The sequence below is a fragment of the Aquila chrysaetos genome, chromosome 1, assembly GCF_900496995.4.
Source record: "Aquila chrysaetos chrysaetos chromosome 1, bAquChr1.4, whole genome shotgun sequence".
In the NCBI taxonomy this organism is placed as follows: domain Eukaryota; kingdom Metazoa; phylum Chordata; class Aves; order Accipitriformes; family Accipitridae; genus Aquila; species Aquila chrysaetos.
In genome coordinates this window covers 16,775,889-16,796,235 of record NC_044004.1, presented here as the reverse complement: position 1 = coordinate 16,796,235, position 20,347 = coordinate 16,775,889, and the positions used below count along the sequence as shown (strand labels likewise).

Below are 20,347 nucleotides of genomic sequence, written 5' to 3'. Positions count from 1 at the left end.
GTATGTAATGTACAGTATGCACAGCTGACTTGAGTTTCATAAGTACTTGGCAGATGTCCAGTGTGTTTCAGTTGCATTGCTAGTGGTTGCCAGGAAGTGGCAATGCAATGTCAGAATGAATAAGTACATTTGGTTTTTTTTTAAATGATAGAAGTTTTAGGTATCTCAGTTTATGGTTGTTTTTGATGTATCTAAGACTTATGTATGAACATACATGTCTCAGATTCCCATTTCTAGTAAACCCCTTAGACTGCAGAATCTTTGTAAACTAAACCACTTTTGAATATTCCAGTGCCTTAATTGTGAATTAAATTAAATGAAAATATTTTTATTTTTAGAGTGCTTGCTATTGTATACTGCTGTAGGCTATGATTCTTGAAGCTGCATGTGGAATAAAACATAAAAATGGAAAAAATACTGTTTTTCTGCATTCACCGAAGGAAGATGCAGTTTTAAAACCTATTGTTGCTAGTGGTAACTGTTTGTACACATGTAAAAATGGCACTACTGTGTTACCTGGAACTTTGTGCTGTCTTGATTTGTTGGTTCTGAGTCCATTGGAAGCCTTTTCCAACAGCTAGTATAGTTTGTATTCACTTGGTAGGACTCAGCATTCCTTGTGGATAGTATGTCCCTAAAGGTAGGCTCAGGGCTATTTGATAATGGCTTCTTAGTATGAACTAAAACGTAGGTCTGGGAAACTGGCGAAGCCTTTCTGCTGTCCTGGGGAGATTGCATTGATTTCTACCAGGAAGTTGTTCTCCATTTGTTTATCTTGGTGTTTCACAAGATTGGTTTATGTTGCTTAAATACAACTTTGATTTTACTGGCTTCTTAAAGCTAATGCTATAACTGCATTGCTCTCTCAAGGATGATCTTCCTTTAAAACGTGATCATACTACTTTCGGGTTTTCTTAAGCTAAGTTCATTCATGTGGAATGAGACATTTGCCTTCAGAATTTGTGTGATTAAATGTAACATGCTTTTCTTTATAATGCGCATTATTGCATATATTATGCTTTGTTAAACTTCTGTAGTTTAATATCATTAGTTCTTTGTAATATTTCTAAAATTTATAGCTTCCTTTTTTTCTTCAGAGCCTGTGACGGGAAATGCAGTTACATAGTTGCCACTGGAAATGAGAGAATTGTGCAGTTAAATCCCTTCATTTACTCAAACCTCATTCACAAAGCACAACATTGTAGTAAAACTGCTCTGCTAACTTATATTGGGGAGTTAACAGAATTCGAGTGTGAATGGCTTACTGTTTTAATGAACTGTAAGAGGAAACGTATACATGAAATGACCATGCATAATGAGTTTTTGAAAGTTTTAAAACAAGTTTGAGGGTTTTATATAGAATTTGTGTCAGTTCCTGTTAACAAATAAAAATTAAATGGCAAGTCAGTTGTGAAGGTAAAATAATTACGAATTTGGTAAATAATTTCAAAAGTCATATTAATAGGGATATTATGTAAATGTGAGTGTAGTATTCAAATGCCAATATTCTGCCCATTTCTGGAAGAAGTTGTATTAAATTCTATTTTAATGCACCAGTTAGATAAATTATGAGAAAGTTACTATTCAAATAGAAGACTAGTTTGTGTATTCCTATCTATGCACTTGAATCTCTGATTTTTATCTATTGCGCTTGAAGAAATTAAAAGCATTCATTACTCTAATTTTTGATGTCTTTGAAGCGAGTTGCTCTAATTGCAAATTCAATTTTTATTTTTGCCAGTTTTCTGTATAAAACTGAAGTTTTTCAGCTTTTATGTTATAAGTAATAAGGGCAATGAATAACTGGTGCTAATACCTGTTCTAAGGATTTAACTTGACTGTGACATGATTTTCATTGATTTTTTTTTTTTTTTTAACGAGATTTTCTTTCTTCTAGCTTTCCAAGACCAACTTTTCCAACAACAATGATTTTCGGGCTCTTCTGCAATCTCTTTATGCCACATTCAAGGAATTTAAAATGCATGAGCAGATTGAAAACGAGTGTATCATTGGTTTACTTCAGCAACGTAGCCGGACAGTGTATAATGTGCACTCAGACAACAAACTCTCAGAGATGCTTAGCCTCTTTGAGAAAGGGTTAAAGAATGTAAAGGTAAGTAGACTATAAGAAGGACTTGTGTCCTAGCGAAAACATGCTGTGATTACATATTAGTTTACCTCGACTTTTCTTAATACTCTCTACAAATAAACTAAGGAGGAAGAAGAAACATTTGTGGTTTCTTCATACAGTAGTGAAAATTTTCCAGTCTGAAACACAAATTCTTCTGCTGTTCATCACAGTTACTAAATTTCTGGTAAAAATTCTTTTCAGAGGTGTATTTTGTGACAGAAGTCCATCACTGCATATTTGGAGGTGTTTTGGAGAGACAGCATGGAAGTCTCAGATACAAAGACTTCTCTGCTAAGTGATCAAAACAGTTTCTGAGTATAGAAATAATGTGTTTTATTAATTTGTTAGGAAACCCTGAGTATCTTTTTTTGTGGCACATAGCATTGTATTATTGTCACAAATGGAGATGATTACCAGACTTAAAAAAAAATAAAAAGCATTGTTTTATTCTGTTAGTGAGTCATGTACTCCTTCCAGTAATCTGTTGCTCAGTAATGCTGTTAATGTTCCAGTCCTCAAGAAACTCTAAATGTTATTTCTCCAGCTGGCTTTTTCACAACTTAAAAGTTGTTAAATTCTTCTCCAGTAGAACTGTACTTGAATTCTGTCTTTCCTCTGGAGTACCCAACTCCCCTTCCTGCACTCTAAGAACTATAGTCTCCAGTAATAATTTGACATCCCATATTACATTTTTAGTACACATGGTCCATATTTTCGGTGAGAAAAATACTAAATATGCAGTTGATTGATTCCATTTTACTATCCTTATTATCTATTTTTAACCTGGGAATCCTGCAAATATTTTTTTTTTTTTCCCTGTGCATATCAAACTTTAAAATTTGTCTTAAGTTGTTTCCATTAATGAATTGGAAAGTGAAGGAAAGTGAAGGAGAGGGGAAATTTAACACTTGGTTTTGTGTTATACCTTCTCTGATAGGATGCTAGTGTTATTCTGTTACTTCACTTCTTAAGTGTGGAAAAACCGATTTCTCTAGCTCTATTTAGATACGTTAACTGTTTAACTTTTTTTTGAGAGTGTGGTTAGTTTAATTTAAACTGATGGCTTAAGCTTTTTTCTGTAATAGTCAGGGTTTCTTGATGTTATAGAGGTTCGAAAAGAAAAACTTACAACATTTACTGTAAGAGCTAGGAGGAACTTCAGTATGTTGCAATTACTGGGCAGACTTCAGAACCAGCTTCTTATTACTGGCACAGAGAACAAGCTAACAAATTGATAGGTGAGGTTAGTCTAACTTTAACGTTTAGAAGTCAGTTACATCTCTACTTTGGAAATTGAAGAACTCTTAAATAAGTATCTATGGAGCATGTCTGACTAAAAATTCTGATTATAATTGGGAAGCTAGAATTGTAGAATAACTAATGTAAAATGTATGCAGTTAAAAGATGAAGTGGAACTGCTGTATCCTAGAGTAATTCTTATGCAAAACATTCATATACTTAGATTACTCTTACTACTTTGAACTTGGGTGAGACTGTAGATTGGCAGACTTCAGTCTTTGCTCCAAAGTAAAAGTGTGATTAGACAAGTTAATTCATATCTATGATAACAAAATAAATTGGAATTAGACAGGAAGGGAATACTTTGTTCTGCCTAGTAACAGGCCAGTACAGACTATCAGTGTGTCATGAAACTTTGTAAGTGAACACATTCTTACCATGAAATAGACCAAACACGCTGCATGCATGGGGAAGACATAATGGGCTTTACTTTGAAACACTGGTTTATTTAACAGTTCAATCCTTGAAAGAATGGACAAGATTAGGTAATAGTTAATTTTTTGTTTTCTTCTTAGAATGAATATGAACAGCTAAACTATGCGAAACAGCTGAAGGAGAGATTGGAAGCCTTTACCAGGGATTTCCTTCCTCATATGAAAGAGGAAGAGGAGGTAGGTAAAAATTTTCCTCAAATATTATGCTGATCTTTCTTGGGGTTTGGAATGACTGAACAGAGACAAAGGGCTTAGTTTCAGTTTTTTCACAATTCTCTGTTTTTATTACTATGCCAGTTTGCATTCAGGACTGTGGTGTCATTGTTCTGTTCTCTGACTGCAAAGTGACACACTCTGAAATAGTGAATATATTGAAAATTTATGATGAAATTCTGGTGATTTGAAAAATTGATAACAGAAGTCCACTAGGGCTGGGATTTGTTTGCAGCAGGTAGTTATTTAAGGGGATGTCTAGCAAAACTTAAAGGAAGAAAAGTCCTGTAAACCAGTGCTTCATGACTCAAACTGACACTCCCAAACAGCCTCTGACCTATATTTGAAACATAGACTAGTACTGCCAGTCTGATGATTTATGGGTATCCAAAAACTGGGAAGCATCTTCTGGAGAGAGTAAATCTTCTGCAGTCTGTCCAAGAGAAATCTTTTCTCATGTTTTTCTTCCTTGCCACTTTGCCTTCCGTGTGAGTACCTCGACAAGTTATATAGTTTAAGCAACTTTAATCACTTCCCTTTTCTGTTGGGGAAAAGAGTTAATCGGCTTGCCTGAGACCGTGCAGTGATCAATTGGCAAGCAGAGGGTTGGAACTCAAAACTTCCATGGTCCTGTCCTTAGGTTCACTTAATGTATGACATGTTTTACTTGGAGAGAATTTGAAACAGGAAATTCTGTGTTGGTAGGTCTGTGTAGCATTATTGACTATCTCTGTCAGCACCGGACTTCTTTTTTCCTTTTTCCTTTGCTTTAGGTTTTTCAGCCAATGTTGATGGAATACTTTACTTACGAAGAATTGAAAGATATTAAGAAGAAAGTAATTGCACAGCACTGCTCACAGAAGGAGGCTGCAGAATTCAGAGGTCTTAGTAAGTGGAATCAAGCAGAAGAGCTTCAGAAGGTCTTTAAGTATTCTGTGGACGAGAAGGCAGATCAAGGTGAAGCATCTAATTAAAGTTAAAGTAATTTTCAACCTGTAATTTTTATCTAAAAAAGCCACACCAATGACATGCTTCAAGTTATGTGCAGGCAGATAAAATAGTTTTTATAAAATGGGAATTTCTTCAAACCAGTTTTGAAGCTTCAGGAACTTTACTGTTTGATACAGGCTTCTTGGCAGGTTGTAATGTAGACAGTACTTCATTGTTTACCTGTTCTCAACCTTCTTCCTCTCCCTTCTCTTCTGTGGTAATATTTGATAAAATAAACAGGCAGAAATTATAATTTACTAGTAATTTCATACGTCCATTGAAATTACATTTTCTATTTGCAGACCCTGCATTTAATTCTTGGTTTTCAGGACTGCTTTTAAGCTTTTCTGTTGATGGTTCAATAACACAGAATAGTTAGCCAACTGACAATATTTCAAATTAAAAGCTACTCACCTTCCCCAACTGCGCTACCTAACTTCCCTGGGCCTCTCAGGAATTGGAAAGGAAGAAACTGTGTGCATGGAGTAATGCAAGGGAGTGAATCCATGCAGCGTGTGAGGAGGTCAGATGAAATGTGCATTCTGAAAGTAGATATTTAATTTGTGTTCATCTGTAACTACCTTTCCTGATGAAACTTTGAATAAATGGATAACTACTGAAGTGTACTTCAGGCTTGTTTTATGACTGTTGAATCAGCCTAAGTTGTCCATGTTTACAGTTTTCACTCTTAACTAACAAAGAAGAGTTGATGCCCCAAAGAAGGGGAATTAATGTACCAAAAGTGTAATACTGGGGTGTGAAACTGTAAGTAGAGCAAGCCTTCATGAACTGACTTTGTGGTGTTGGTAAGATGTGGTGCTCTCATTAGAAAAACTTGAAAAACTACTCTGTAGTCAGATTTTTTTGATGAAACTTGACTTCTCTGAACTACTGAACTGGTCATTTTTTTGCCCTCCAGGTGAAGCCTTCAGAAAAGATCATGGTCCATGCTGTGAAATACTGAGTCTGAACAGATGAATGTGACAGAATTAGCCTTATGGCATTATATGCTGTTAAGTCTAGCTGGAATAGCAGTTTTGGGACAGTAGTAATTCTGCAATGGTTGTGTTCTAGACTTTAGGGAGTGGGAAGTATGTGTCCTGCATCCATTTTTTAAAAAAGGAAGAAAATAACACAGCTTGCAGTCCTGTGCAGTTTTAACTGCATTTTAGTGTGAAATTCTCTGTAGTTTACTGAAGCGACTTGCCAGGTGTATGAATAAATATATTGATTCATCAAGTGAAACTGTATTCAGTTATATTTTTTTGAAGTAGCAATAGATTATCACAGGGTGAAGTTCACATGCTCACTTTTGAAGTTTATTTGCAAAAAGAAACCTGATGCTTGTCTCGCTGTTAGGTCTTATGTACTTTGTGTCCTAATTTTAAAAGTAAATACCTACTAATTTGTGAAACCTGCTATTTCTAAGTACTCCTGAAAACTATTTTAGAAATATTTTTTTCTCAAGTAAATTGTCCTTAAAGCGTTAAAAATTCTCTTAAAATGGCAAAAAGCCCACTAATCAAAGCACTGAATTTGTTGTTTTATCTAGTTTGCAGCTCTCTGTATTATGGTGATAAGGGAGAGCTACTGGACATGGTTTCTGCTGCTGTCCATTGAAGTATTAATTACAGTGATCAAATTTTAGTCTCTAACATAATATCTAGTATTACTTTGCAACCTGAATGGCTTGTCACCATTCAGAAGTTAAAATTAATTGTCTATGCTAGCAGTTAAAGCTAGAAATAAAATATGAGACAGCTGCAAAGAGTTAAGCATGGACTTCTTGCTGTGTCCCAGTCAAGAGGTTGAGTGCTTTCAGTGAGAGTGGTCCCAGCTGGTAAATTATGTGTGCTAGTACTGTTTCCTGGGAATGTGACAAAGCAGGTATATATATTATCAATGACAGAAGGTATTTTTTTAAAGCATTTCATCTATAGCAGCTTTCATCTTGCTGTGGTTGAGTAGCAGCAGTTTACTTTTGTCCAGGGCTCTTTTGGACCTTCGGGGAGTCAGGGTTGGAAAAAACTAACCAGTTGAGAAAATGGCAAACAGAAAACTGAGCTGATTTTTGTTTGTTTGTTTGGGGGGGTGTTTGTTTGTTTGTTTGGGGGGGTGTTTGTTTGTTTGTTTGGGGGGGTGTTTGTTTGTTTGTTTGGGGGGGGTGTTTGTTTGTTTGTTTGGGGGGGTGTTTGTTTGTTTGTTTGGGGGGGGTGTTTGTTTGTTTGGGGGGGGGGTGTTTGTTTGTTTGGGGGGGGTGTTTGTTTGTTTGGGTTTTTTTTGTTTAAGGTGTTATTACAGTGAAAGCTTCTTAAAGCCAAAGCAGTACCGGTTCTTTTTTCAACTCTTTTGTCAAACAATTGTTTAAAATTTTTTCAGACACTATTTTTTCATTGCCCTAGTAAAAATGTGAATTCCACTACTATTATTTAAAGCTCTGAGGCTGTGCTTCACTTAACACACACTTTCTATATTTCAGAAACTGAAGTAACAGGGCACACCACAAATATTACTAATCTTCCTCCTGAAGTCATGCTGACCATTTTCAGTTACCTTAACCCCCAAGAGTTATGTCAGTGTAGTCAAGTAAGCACTGAATGGTCACAGTTGGCTAAAACTGGATCTCTCTGGAAACATCTGTACCCTGTTCGCTGGGCCAGAGGTAAGTTAAATTTAATTCTTCCTTTGAAAGCATGTCAATTATCAGAATTTCTGAGTCTATAAAAGAGAATGTTTTAGTATAGACTGTCATGTACAGTGAACCTAACAGCTGAGCGTGTTGGAAGGGTGTACCCTTCTGGCAAGGATGGTGCCCTGAAACTTGGTTAAATGTTAAAAGTCCCCCAGACATGCTTCCATCTTGTAGAATTAAGAAAGTAAAAGTTGTCTTTGTTGTAAGTGATGAGTAGCTCTTGTATACGAACTGTTGATTACTTTTACTGAGGTTTGTTTGCTTGTATGAATTCTAACAAGTATATTCACTAATACAACATCTTAATAATGATTTAAGAATCTGAGGGGATTTGAATTATAAATGCTGCTGTTACACCTGTATCAGTAAAATTTTTATTTCATTAGGTTACTAGGTAGAAATAAAATACATAACAGCAGAATGGAAGTTTAAAACAAATGGAGTTCTAACATTTCCTCACAATCTGTTCTTACTTTTTATATTCAAACTGCATGAATGTTAGTGTTAATTCTTTAGATATATTACTTCAATAACTTCTTCTGCAGTATGGACTAAGTGTTTTTTTTTTATAACTTCTGTTCCTCAAACTCTCCTGTTAATTAAAAATTCCTATTGAGAAGTGTAACCTTTGCAAAAGTACCTGTTCAAATAGACAAAATAGTCTGTATTCCAGTGAGGCCAGTTACAAGTCATAAGAGTATGTTTGCAGCTTTAAATATTTGTTTGTATTTGTCTGTATTTATGTGAGTATTAAACAATCACTGGAATATGGCATTGCAGGCTTCACAATTGCTGCCATGTCAGTGTCGCTGAGTAAAAAGGAAACAATCTATGCTCTTTAAAAAGGTGTATTTTATGTGCATTTAAGATTTTAAGAGAGAAAGCTAACAATATATAATTTAAATTTTGAGATACATAGAAGCTAAAAACTTCTTTCTGGCTGGACCTTTATGGCTTCTAATATCTGTGCAAGGCAGAGAGGAGTTAAATGGCTTTTGGGTCTGAATTAATTTTTTTGGTTGGATAAATCTTACTGAAAATAAGTTTGGCCCCCGAGCTGCAGAAGACTGAGCGGAGAGGAGAGGTTTCAGAGTTCAAATTGTTAAATTTTTATTTTCATCTAGTTGTCTTGATAATTCAGTGCTACGCAAAAAAGATAATGGGCAACTGCTTAAAAGGACTTACTCCTAAACCTGGTTTTGGCACAACAGGAAGCTAGTCTCAGGACGTACTGTCCATACTACTACAGTTGTTTGTGCAGAAGTGCTCTGAACTGGGTGAAAGCTTCTCAAATGGGATTTACTGCCAGAGGGGAAAAAAAGATCATAAAACTACAGGCTTAGTTAAATTTTTAACTTTTTTTTTCTCCTAATACAGAGAGGGCTTCTGAGGCTTTTTATGTAATGTAAAGATGGGTTAAAGAAGGTGAGAAATGTTACTGAAACCTTTTGCTTCATAGTTGGTTGATCAGGATTTCATTGTCACTGTGTTGCTCATATAAGAAACCTTGTTCCTTTAGATACTACTCAACAGGGGTTGCTCTTGCTTTGGGTGTGGTAGGATCTCCCACTAGTGAGATATTACAATAAGGTGTTTCTGTTTTAAGCATGTCTACACTGAGGGAGGCAGCAGACCTGCTTATACGGAGCCCAACACTACAATATACCCAAACTAGAAGTAAATTAATGCCTGTGCAATAACCCTTGGGGAGAGGGGATGCCCTACTAGCTAAAACAGTGCAGCTGTTGCTGATATTCGTGTTTATCCAGATGTTCTAAAAAATGATTGTCTATTGATTTGAGTCATATGTATGTTATAATCAAGTATTCTATGGCTGTTGTAGGTAGGCTACTTCTGGAACTTGGATTTCTTGATCCTGGGGTTGTCGTGTGCAGTGACTAAAAACAGGCTAATAAAATATGTTCTGGTTGGCTGTACATTTGTGAGATTCCAGAGGAAAATGGAAATGTGTTATACTAAAAGTTGGTGGTTAATTTATCTGCCAGAAAGAACTTCAGCACCTACACAGTCCAAATAATCCATAATGGTTTCTGTTATTTTTGCAATCATGTTGGTCCCTGCTAAGAAAATAAAGACAACAGGCATGTCTCAGAATAGCATAATAGGCTGTGAGTTCTGTAACGATACTGGAACTGTTCTAGGGATCTTTTGAAGCTTTAAAATATAGATCAAACAAGAATTATCTCAAGGTTCAGTCCAACCTTAGTTGAGATGAATGCAAAATTCATTTATATCTTTAGGTCAGGTCACAGTATACTGAGAATTTATCATGGCTTTTTTGTGCACTGATGAGTAGTTTGTCTTAACTTTCTTTTTTTTTCCTCCTTCTTTTTTGGGGGATGCGGGGGGTGAGTAGGTGATTGGTATAGTGGTCCTGCGGCAGATCTTGAGACAGAACCTGATGAGGAATGGGTGAAAAACAGAAAAGATGAAAGTCGTGCTTTCCAGGAATGGGATGAAGATGCTGATATAGATGAATCTGGTAGGTAAATTCTGATTTTGCTGATCTTTTTGGTGAAGATACAGCTATAAGAAATAATGGTATAAAATTGAGTCTTTTCTGTAAAATCAGTTTAAAATACAGATTTTTATCATAGTTGATAACAGTACATTAAAATAATGATAAATCTAGTAATACATTCTGTCTAGATTAAATGCTTACTAAACCAAGTAGACTTATACAGTAAAAAAGAACTTGGGAAGTTTTGTCTAGCAACTACTTAAGGTTCCTGAAAGGAGTGTTCTTTTTCCTCATCTTCACCTCATCCTGAAACCCAGCTGGGTGGAGGAAAAAAAAAAAAAAAAAAAATGAATAGGGGATGAGGGAGGGGAGAAGCAGGCAGCTGGTTTTAATGAGCTAAATTAATTCATCTAGGGGAGAGCAAACATGAGTGCAGGTAGAAGAGTTATGGGCATGTGTCTGGAGTTAGGAAGGAGGTAAAAGCTAGGCTTCATCTCTTCAGGAAGTTTGGATGAATCATCTTGCATCCTAATGCATTCTAGGCTTAGTTTTAAATTTGTCTTAAGCTGTTATACCACAGGATATGAAATGCCCTGTGAGATAGTATTTCAATGTATAAAGCAAGTTGGTGGAAACAGCTGTCCCAGACAGCCCTGAGCAGTAGTACATAATCTGTAGTAAATATTTATCCAAAGTCCTTTAATGATAATTTTCTGTTAAGACTTTTACTGTTTTTACTTGCTGTTGGAGTTAAACTCTTCAGGACTGTCAGAAAGACAAGCAGATATTTTTTTAAAGATGAGGCTTAAGCAGTACATTGAGCTAGAATTCAGCAGAAGTTTGATGTAAGGTACTTTCTGAAACTTATGCCTTGTTAAGCTTGCTTTAGTTTCCTGAGAACTTGTTTGATGTAAGATGGCAATGTGAATTCCAAATGACTGAAAGCACATTTTAAGTCTTTCTCTTCCATTTTATTTTGCAGAAGAAGCAGCTGAAGATTCACTTGCCATTAATATAGCACAAATGGAAAAACGTTTACTTCATGGCTTAATTCATAATGTCCTCCAGCATGTAGGGTCCTCAGTGAAGACATTAGTATTGGCCTACAGTTCTGCAGTGTCTAGCAAAATGGTATGTAATTTGAAACTGGCATTTAATAATTGTGGCTATGCAACCTCTAATTAATAACTGATGTGCCCAAGTTTAAAACACTCGGGTAGTGAAAATGAATTGCAATTCAAGAGAATGTTAATTCTTATATTGTCTCTTGACACTGTGTGCAACCTTATTTGCTTGTGTCTTCACTGATTATTTTCCGTTCCTTTCCTTTTCCAGGTTAGACAGATCTTGGAGCTTTGCCCCAACTTGGAATATTTGGATCTCACTCAAACTGATATTTCAGACTCTGCATTTGAAAGGTTAGATAATTGTTGTTTCCTTTCAAAAAAAAATTAAAAAATCCAGCTTTTTGAGGGGGAAAAGCATTCAAACATGTCTTAGTCCATTGCCAATAAAGAGAGAAATAGAGAAATCCCATTTAGGATTCACACATAACTAAGAACTAAACCAGAGTAACAAATCAATGAAATAGCAAGTGAAGCATGTAACTTTGTAATGGCCATTTAAAATGCTGTCTTCACTATTGGATATGTATTACCTATCAATGTGTGGCTATCCATAACAATAATTGTGTGTTGTTCTAGTATTAACAACTTGAAATTGTCCATGGATTTTTACGGAGTCACTCAGTTATGGTAGTTCTCTTGGTCTGATATAGCTGGTAGGGTTTGCAATACTGCTATTTAAGACACTGATCAAATGGTAGGCAAAGCTGTAAGGCTCAAGTGTAGTAACTGTGGATTCCTGAGTTTTGCTGAAGCCTGCAGAAGTTTCATTGATGTAGTGGGATGGTACATGGATGCAGAGCCTGCACCAATAGGTCTTATTGTGATACTGAAATTTAGTGGCTATGTCAGTGTTCAACACTTTCATCATATAGTGCTCTCAAGTTTTATGTGTTAACTACATAGAAAATTTTACCAGCATGGATGCTGGTAACAACCCTCTGCAGCTTGTTGAAGTTTTAGTTGAAATAAAAGCTTTGTGGAATTTCTGTGGCTCAGAAATCAATCTTTGTGAGCTTTTGTCAATCTCTAGTGAAACTTACATTATTTGCCTGTCCTCATATATCTATATTTCCAACAACCCAATTTGTAACTCAGAAAATTAGTTGGGCTTGCTGTAAATATAAGCAATCAGTTCTGGAAAGTAAATGATAGTTAACATTGACTATGGATAGGTAAAGGTCACTTAAATCAGCTGTATACTTTTATAGCAATTAATGTAACAATATTACTGTAGATCAAATTTCTATTTCTTTTGAAAAAGATAAGGCTGAAGGGGTGAGGTTTTGTTAATAGGAAAAAGTCTGATTTTATTACCATCTCTAATCCTAATCACTTTTATGGAGTAATTAATACTCCACACACAGAATGTGTTTCAGGAATCCAGCTCTTCTCTCTGAAAGAAATGGGAAATTACAGGAGGATATATGTTCTAACTACACTGAAATTTCAGTATATGTAAACAGCCAAGCTTGAGAAACTCAGATACTAGAAATTACAACTATTAAAATACTTTGAACTGAATATTGCATCTCAGGTGTAAATTTGGGGGGGGGTGTGGATTTGTGAGTTCAGTAAGTTTTTTCAGCCTTCTGAGGAGTTAACTGTGATGTATAGTAACTTAGATGGCTCTTGGTAACTGCCTTATACACAACAGAAGCTGCTTTTTGAAATTGTCCATGTATGTATTTGGTGTTTGCAGTCTGATCTACTTTTTAAAAATTTGTTCAATGTATGGCCAATTTGGACTTTGAAGTCTCAGTGGCAAATTTGGACTTCTTTTAAGTCTTAGCATATGGAAAAAATATAGGTTGTTACTGAGTTATGATTAATTTCACATTTCTTTAGACGTAATATTTCTAGGCATATATACAGCACTTGGAGTATCAAATCTAACCTGTCTGGGGTCTTTTCTTTTGTATATTCTGTGAATTAAGTATTTTGCTTGTGAAATGTTCGTTTGTATATTTAGCCTTAACATCTGTTTCTGAACAAAAACTAAAGAAAAAAAAACAACCCAAACCAAAACCAACTAACCAAACCACTTTTTTCTCTGATTTCAGTTGGTCTTCAGTTGGTTATTGTCAAAATCTACGCCACCTTGATCTGTCTGGATGTGAAAAAATCACAGATGTGGCTATAGAGAGGATTTCCAGAGCACTGGGTATCATATCAACTCACCATACCAGAGGTATTCTGAAAAGCTGCAGAAACAGGAATGCTAAGACTTTGTGGAAAAACAGAGAGATTACTCTGCAGTCCAACAAGAAGTATAATTGTTTGCATGAAATCAACAATGAAAACCTCATTGAGGGAGGAGATGGTGAGCAGCATTGGACTAAACCTGACAGCTCAGAAAACTTGAATTCTGCTTATGTGTGGATGCTAGATGCAGATGATTTAGCTGACATTGAAGATGCTGCAGAGTGGAGACACAGAAACGTTGAAGGATTTTGTCTTACAGAACCAACATCCCATGTTAATTGTTCTGCATCGTGCTACAGTAGAGAAATTTATGGATTAAGGACTAGAGGGTGGCAGCAGCACTGTGCTTCTACTGACTTGATTTACTGCGGTCACTCATTTTGTTGTGCTGGGACAGCACTAAGAACTATTCGAGCACTTCCAGAGTCCTCTGCACTGTGTAAAAACTCAACAAGGACTAAGCAGTCAGAGAAAAAAGACTCTGTATACTCTGGGAGTGAAAAAACAGATGAAGAGACTGCACGAGTTCTTCAGTTTCTCAGTCTTTCTGGATGTTACCAGATCACAGACCGTGCTCTCAGGTGAGGAGGCATTTTTGAGCTATTTTGCTGCAGTACGTTTTTTCTAATTTTATTTGTTGGGTCATTCTGGGGTGAATCTGCCTAGTCTCAGTAGAAACATTTTTATCGAAGAAGCTCTGGTAAGTTTTTAGTGGTCTTTGCATCTTAAAATATTTATAGTACCAGACTTGAAAACTTTATTCAGCTTTTGCTTTGTGGATTTAAAAAAAAATAAAATCTTTTAGACATACTTACAAAAATACTTGACTTCAGAGGATTTGTTGTTCTAGGTAGTATTAATGCTTTGATCTTTAGTGATTTCTCATTAGGAAATTGTGTTGATTCACTAATTTTTTTCATTATGCCTGTCAATATGCTTGAAACTTTATAAAACTGAAGTAACATCTCATTTAACCTTTCTTGATAGTGACATAATTTATGGACAGGCTAGATTGATGGGCTGAGGCCAGCTGTCTGAGGTTCAACAAGGCCAAGTGCTGGGTCCTGCATTTTGGTCACAACAACCCCATGCAGCGCTACAGGCGTGGGGAAGAGGGGCTGGAAAGCTGCCTGGCAGAAAAAGACCTGGGGGTGCTGGTTGACAGCCGGCGGAATATGAGCCAGCAGCGTGCCCAGGTGGCCAAGAAGGCCAACGGCATCCTGGCCTGCATCAGAAATAGTGTGGCCAGCAGGAGCAGGGAGGTGATTGTTCCTCTCTCTTCGGCACTCATCAGGCTGCACCTCAAATACTGTGTTCAGTTTTGGGCCCCTCACGACAAGAAAGACATTGAGGTGCTGGAGCATGTCCAGAGAAGAGAAAAACAAAACTGGTGAAGGGTCTAGAGAGCAAGTCTGATGAGGAGCGGCTGAGGGAACTGGGGTTCTTCAGTCTGGAGAAAAGGAGGCTCGGGGGAGACCTTATCGCTCTCTACAACTACCTGAAAGGAGGTTGTAGCGAGGTGGGTGTTGGTCTCTTTTCCCAAGAAACAAGCAATAGGATCAGAGGAAACAGCCTCGAGTTGCACCAGGGAAGGTTTAGATTGGGTATTAGGAAAAATTTCTTCACTGAAAGGGTTGTCAAGCACTGGAACAGGGTGCCCAGGGAAGTGGTGGAGTCACCATCCCTGGAGGTATTTAAAAGATGTGTAGATGTGACACTCGGGGACATGGTTTAGTGGTGGACTTGGCAGTGTTAGGTTTATGGTTGGACTTGGTGATCTTAAGGGTCTTTTCCAACATAAATGATTCTATGATAATTTTGTATGTGCAGAACATCATGTTAAATATTACTTCATATAACAAGTAAAGGAGGAGAAAAAATAGTTGACTTGAACATTGAGATGGTTTCAAGAGTTAGAAAATTTCCTGTGTGTGATATTTGCTACTGATATTTTGTATTGTGTCAGAAAAATGTAGTTACTGCTTCATAATGAAAGTGGGATGAGGCTGAAGTACTTGCAGCCACCTGCTCAGGTATGCTGCAGCACTTAGGGCTAATTAAAGGTTCCTGGAGTGCGAAGACTTCATGCCTACCTGTACTGTATGCTGTAGTCAGCTGAGAAATAGTGTGAGGCACTGCTGGCATTGATTTGTCTCTCTGGAGACTTCATCCCCATTTAATGTTCAGAAGTACCAGCTGTTCAAATGTCTCCTGTAGTGGAGGTTCGGACACTTTCACTCACCAGTGTTAGTTTTGCTCAGAGTAAGCTTCAGATAGCTGTGCTTTGTGTTTGAGCTTGTTGCTCTTCAAGTGTTAGAGTGGACTGGTACTGCTGAGTTTCCTTTAGGTGCTGATTAGGTCATGCTGTGTGTAGTTTGCATGTTACTGGTCTTTTTTTTTTTTTTTTTTTTTTCCCCCCATGACTCAGTAATCTAGGACCGAAGGGAGTTTTGGTCACTGAGTCATGGGAAGGGTTTAGTTGTGGTGCTGGTTTCCCACTGGTGCTTTTTGGATAAAAGACAGTATTTAAGAGCTGAGAGTGTGCTGCAACAAGTGCTTCTTGAACTCACCAGAATAGTTTGAGGCCCTGAGGAAGGAGAATGAAACCTAACAGAAACACTTGCCAGTTCATTTCATTGAAAGGTTGTTAGCTGGTTTTGTGGTCAACAATTATACTTCTGCCTGCTGACAGGAGAAAGTGGTAGTGATGCTCTGAAGGCATTTTCAGTTTTATGTCCTGGCTTGAATCTGCAGCTTGGTGATTCAAACCTGGTGGTTTTTTTCAGGGAGGGTGAGCTTGTTTGTGATTGAATGTGAGCACAGAGAAGGCAATGTGATGTTTCTCAGAGAAGAATGTGATGTTTGTGATTGCCCTGTGAGCTCACAGAGAAGCAAGCAGACTAACATGGAGTGATTGCTCAGGTGTGATACATGCATGAGGCTGTTGCTTCAGCAAACTTGTGCACTCAGAGGAAAAACAGAGAATCTAATTGAGTAATAAGATGGTGTGTTGGCGTAGAGAGGCTCTGCTGTCAGTCCTAGGAAAATACAAATTTGGACTCCAAAATAATTTTAACAACAACAACAAAAAAATACAAGACAGTCAAACTTCTGGAAGCGTAATATACCAAACTTGGGAATGTCATGTTTTCAGGGTGAGTTGAGGAATATACATCACCTTGGAGGAGTTGCCAGAATCAGTGGTGTTTTGGAGAAGAATGTCTTGGAAGTTCTTTGAAATACTTGGTCATCTCTGGAGTCATTCATAAACAAAGTGATTTACCATTTAAGTCTGTCAGAAGGAATTGTTAGTTTCAGTTCATTTTACAGGTCTGTTATGCAGCTTCAGGGGTGACTCCCTTTACAGGGCATGGAACTGCCAGATTTAAAACTACATGGTTTATTAGAGGTGTGTTTTTTTGTTATGAGATGCAGTTAAGTCTGTGACTTGGCAACATAGTGGAGTACTTGTCAGTCTACACTGTGTGGGCTCTTAACACCTCTCTTCTGTCTGTTAACAGGGCATTGACTTTGGGAGGAGGACTGCCGCATTTGGAACACCTTAATCTCTCGGGTTGTCTCACTGTAACTGGTGCAGGCCTGCAGGATTTAGTTTCTGCATGCCCTTCTCTAAATGACGAACACTTTTACTACTGTGACAACATTAACGGTAATGTCTTTTTATGAAGACGTGATGCTTTTCTGGGGAGCGATGTTTGCTTTAAGGACACTTTTTAAAGCAAAACAAAAAGAACCACCAAACCCCTATTTTTTTTTTTTTTCCTTAGCTGTGTAGCACTCATTTTCACAGATTAATTATGAAATGACAACTGTTAAGTCAGTTTTTTCCTCATTTGTTCTTTTGGTTTTTTTTGCTTGACACTAGTACAGTTTTGTATTACCTAAGAAAGCATTTTTAATCCATTTATCTCATAATTTAGTTTAGCCTAAGTAATAGGGGCTAGAAAGTAAGTGTCCATATAGCTAATACTCACTTGCCCTCTCTGTATCTTCCCTGTAAAGCATGTAATTGTATGTTTTCTTTATGGTCGTAACTTCAGACAGAGGCCTTATTAGATTGGTACCAAAGTGGTGAATTTTAGGAAAGGAATGGCTTGTGTTTTGCCATGCAAACCTCCCATATTGCAGTAGTTTTGGTATAGGGTATTTTTGATCCTATATGGATCACGTGTCCTTATGGAAAATGTAATTTAGTTTTTCTGGTTTTGCTTCAGTCAGTAACTTAGGGATGGATCTAAGCTGGAGAAGGATCTAGATAAATGCATAAAATACATTTATGGTGTAAGTCTTTTCAGTGTTCACCGCACTGGAATTCAGTCTATTATGTTAGGTCCAGTAAGCATTCATAGCATTAGAGATGGGAACCACAATGTGACTTGTATTCTATGTGTGAATTTAAAACAGGTAAGTGCAACAGAAGGGGAAGGAAAAGGAGGAAAATAACTGAGTTCACAGGATTATAAGAGCTAATTGTGTGTAAAACAAAATCATATTCCCTGGTAGTTCATGGTATTCAGCTCAATAATTTGCATCTATATTGAGATGTAGCCACAGCAGGGGTACAGGATGCCAGAGCTTTGGTACTACAAGTAAATCTGTACTGACGTTTGGGTATTCAATCCATTGAAATTGATATAAGATGATGCACTTGGATTGGATCCTAATATTAGAAGTGAAAGTATTAAATCATATTTTGCTTCCATAATTTTTGCACTACGTTATGCACTTTTTTGACACTGCTGGTTTTTTTTCGAGACTTGCTTTTTGTTACTTCCTTCCATTCCATCCAGACTACAGCTTTTAACAATCTTCTAGCATTTCAACCTGAGAACTTTGATATTCCTTTTTTAAAATCCTTCACTGACTCTCCTTCCTGCATTGTGTTGAGTTTAAAGATGTCTTCAAAGACCAGTGAAAAGCCTTTTTCTTTTACATCTGATTCCGTACTATTTTTCCTCTGTCTTCGCTTCTGTCAGTAATACCAGCCTTGATGTTCTGTTTGTCTTCAGACATTTCTGTTTATCTTTGTGTCCCTAAAATACACTATGTTGTCTTAGTATTAGTTTACAAAGCCAGAATCTCTTCTGTGAGTGTACCACTTTAAAGCTTGGCTGTTCCATAATATCCTCAAGAAATTATTTATATTCAAACAGAATACTTTTTTGGAATTACTCTGTAAAGTTGTCCTGATCCTCTTCCTGTTTATTTCCTTCCTTTTACTGCCTGCTGGAAGCCGTGAGCCTATAAGCTCTGCTTGGTTCTGTAAAGTATCACGCATGCCTTTGTATGAACAGTTACTCCTGTAGAAAGAAATCAACAGGAGAATAAGGCTGTAATGGTCTGACTTCTGACATCTATTGAGAAATAGTAGCATCTCAGAAGTTTGTGGCTGTTTTCTTTAAGAAGGAAGTCGATAAAAACTTTAAAGGGGTGTCCTAAGCCAAATTTTGAAATAGGAAATAACCTTTTATAACTGAATCTCCCATAGTTTTATCTGGGTACTGTTCTTTGTATTTTCATTCAAACTTCATTGGGATAGGGCTATTCAGTGTGAAACTAATACCTTAGTTCACTCTGTGGGCAGCAGGATTTCTGTGACAGCTTGAACTATTTCTTTATCATTTGGTATTTCTAAAGTAACTGTAGGGAAAGCAATAGCCGTTTCATTTAAATCAATCCATATCTGAAGCCGTTTATGTTTCTTCGCACATATATAGATTGTATAATTAACTGCTGCACAAAGATTACTGATCTGTAAGCATGTAGAGAATAATTTCATAATTTTCTTTGCCCACCAGCTTATCAGGGATTATTTTTGGGGAAGGAGATATGTTCTGGGATCATGTTGGAAAACACGTCAGTCTTGCAGAACAAAAAATGGAGCCAACAGCATGGAATTTAGCCATCTTTGAATAATAAAGATACCATTTTGTCATCTGTTGATAAATACGGGCTTTGCTTTCACCTACAGCCTATTTTCAGATTGGTTTTTCCTATAAACACTGAGCCTAATGGGGGTGCTTATACGGAGCTTCACTGGATTTTCTTTGTGGAGGGCTTGCCGGACTTGTTTGGTAGGCATGTTTGTTCGCAGTTTTCAGATTTTCATTGCAAGTGCTGGTCTAACCATAGCTACTCTACCTTTTTAGTAGACTAAAACTAAAAAGGTGGAGCGGCTGTGGTTAGACAGACTCAGTTGGGTCTCAGTCACAGAATACTGTTGCACAGCAGTAATATACTGCAGTTTTTATGAGCAGAGACCATGAATTTGCACACACTTCCAAATTTATTTTCTGTTTACTGTTAGTACGACTTCAGTTCTTGGTTTGCATACTAATGTTTAGGATCTCTGCCTGTGTTTTGCTCAACACTGGAGACTTGGAGTTAGATAACCCTTAGCTGCAGCTGAAAACAAATCCGTCAGTATACACCACTTCTAATTGCCGATTTTTTTTAATGTCTAAAACGCATTTGGTTGTCGATCACACTGGACTCAGTAAGAATAGTTTAATGTTTGAATTACCTCTTGCCACTTAGAAGTTTATATTCCCCCATAGGCTGTTTTGTCCAGCTGTGTTCAATCTCCTTACTATATTCTCAGTTTTAAAGCCTGGAGTACTGTCAGCTTCAGGATTAGAAAAATGGGGCTCCCTAATTTCTGCAGTAGTAGCTCTTTGCAGCTTTTAAGTATGATTCAGTTTCTAGAGTATTTTTAATGATGTAGTCCTCAGGTGCTGTAATTAAAGAAATAGGGCA

The 20,347-nt window shown here is 37.0% G+C and overlaps 1 protein-coding gene across 2 annotated transcripts in view; it reads left to right on the top strand.

The window, feature by feature from the left end:
• FBXL5 (F-box and leucine rich repeat protein 5) overlaps positions 1-20,347 on the top strand; it is a 37,459-nt gene that overhangs the window by 11,790 nt on the left and 5,322 nt on the right. For both annotated transcript variants that reach the window (XM_030015696.1, XM_041124661.1), the window contains exons 2-10: positions 1,898-2,113; positions 3,946-4,041; positions 4,851-5,034; positions 7,547-7,729; positions 10,137-10,262; positions 11,224-11,372; positions 11,577-11,659; positions 13,429-14,151; positions 17,092-17,240. In XM_030015696.1, coding sequence (XP_029871556.1) covers positions 1,898-2,113; positions 3,946-4,041; positions 4,851-5,034; positions 7,547-7,729; positions 10,137-10,262; positions 11,224-11,372; positions 11,577-11,659; positions 13,429-14,151; positions 17,092-17,240 — 1,909 coding nt within the window. The remainder of the gene's footprint in view (positions 1-1,897; positions 2,114-3,945; positions 4,042-4,850; positions 5,035-7,546; positions 7,730-10,136; positions 10,263-11,223; positions 11,373-11,576; positions 11,660-13,428; positions 14,152-17,091; positions 17,241-20,347) is intronic.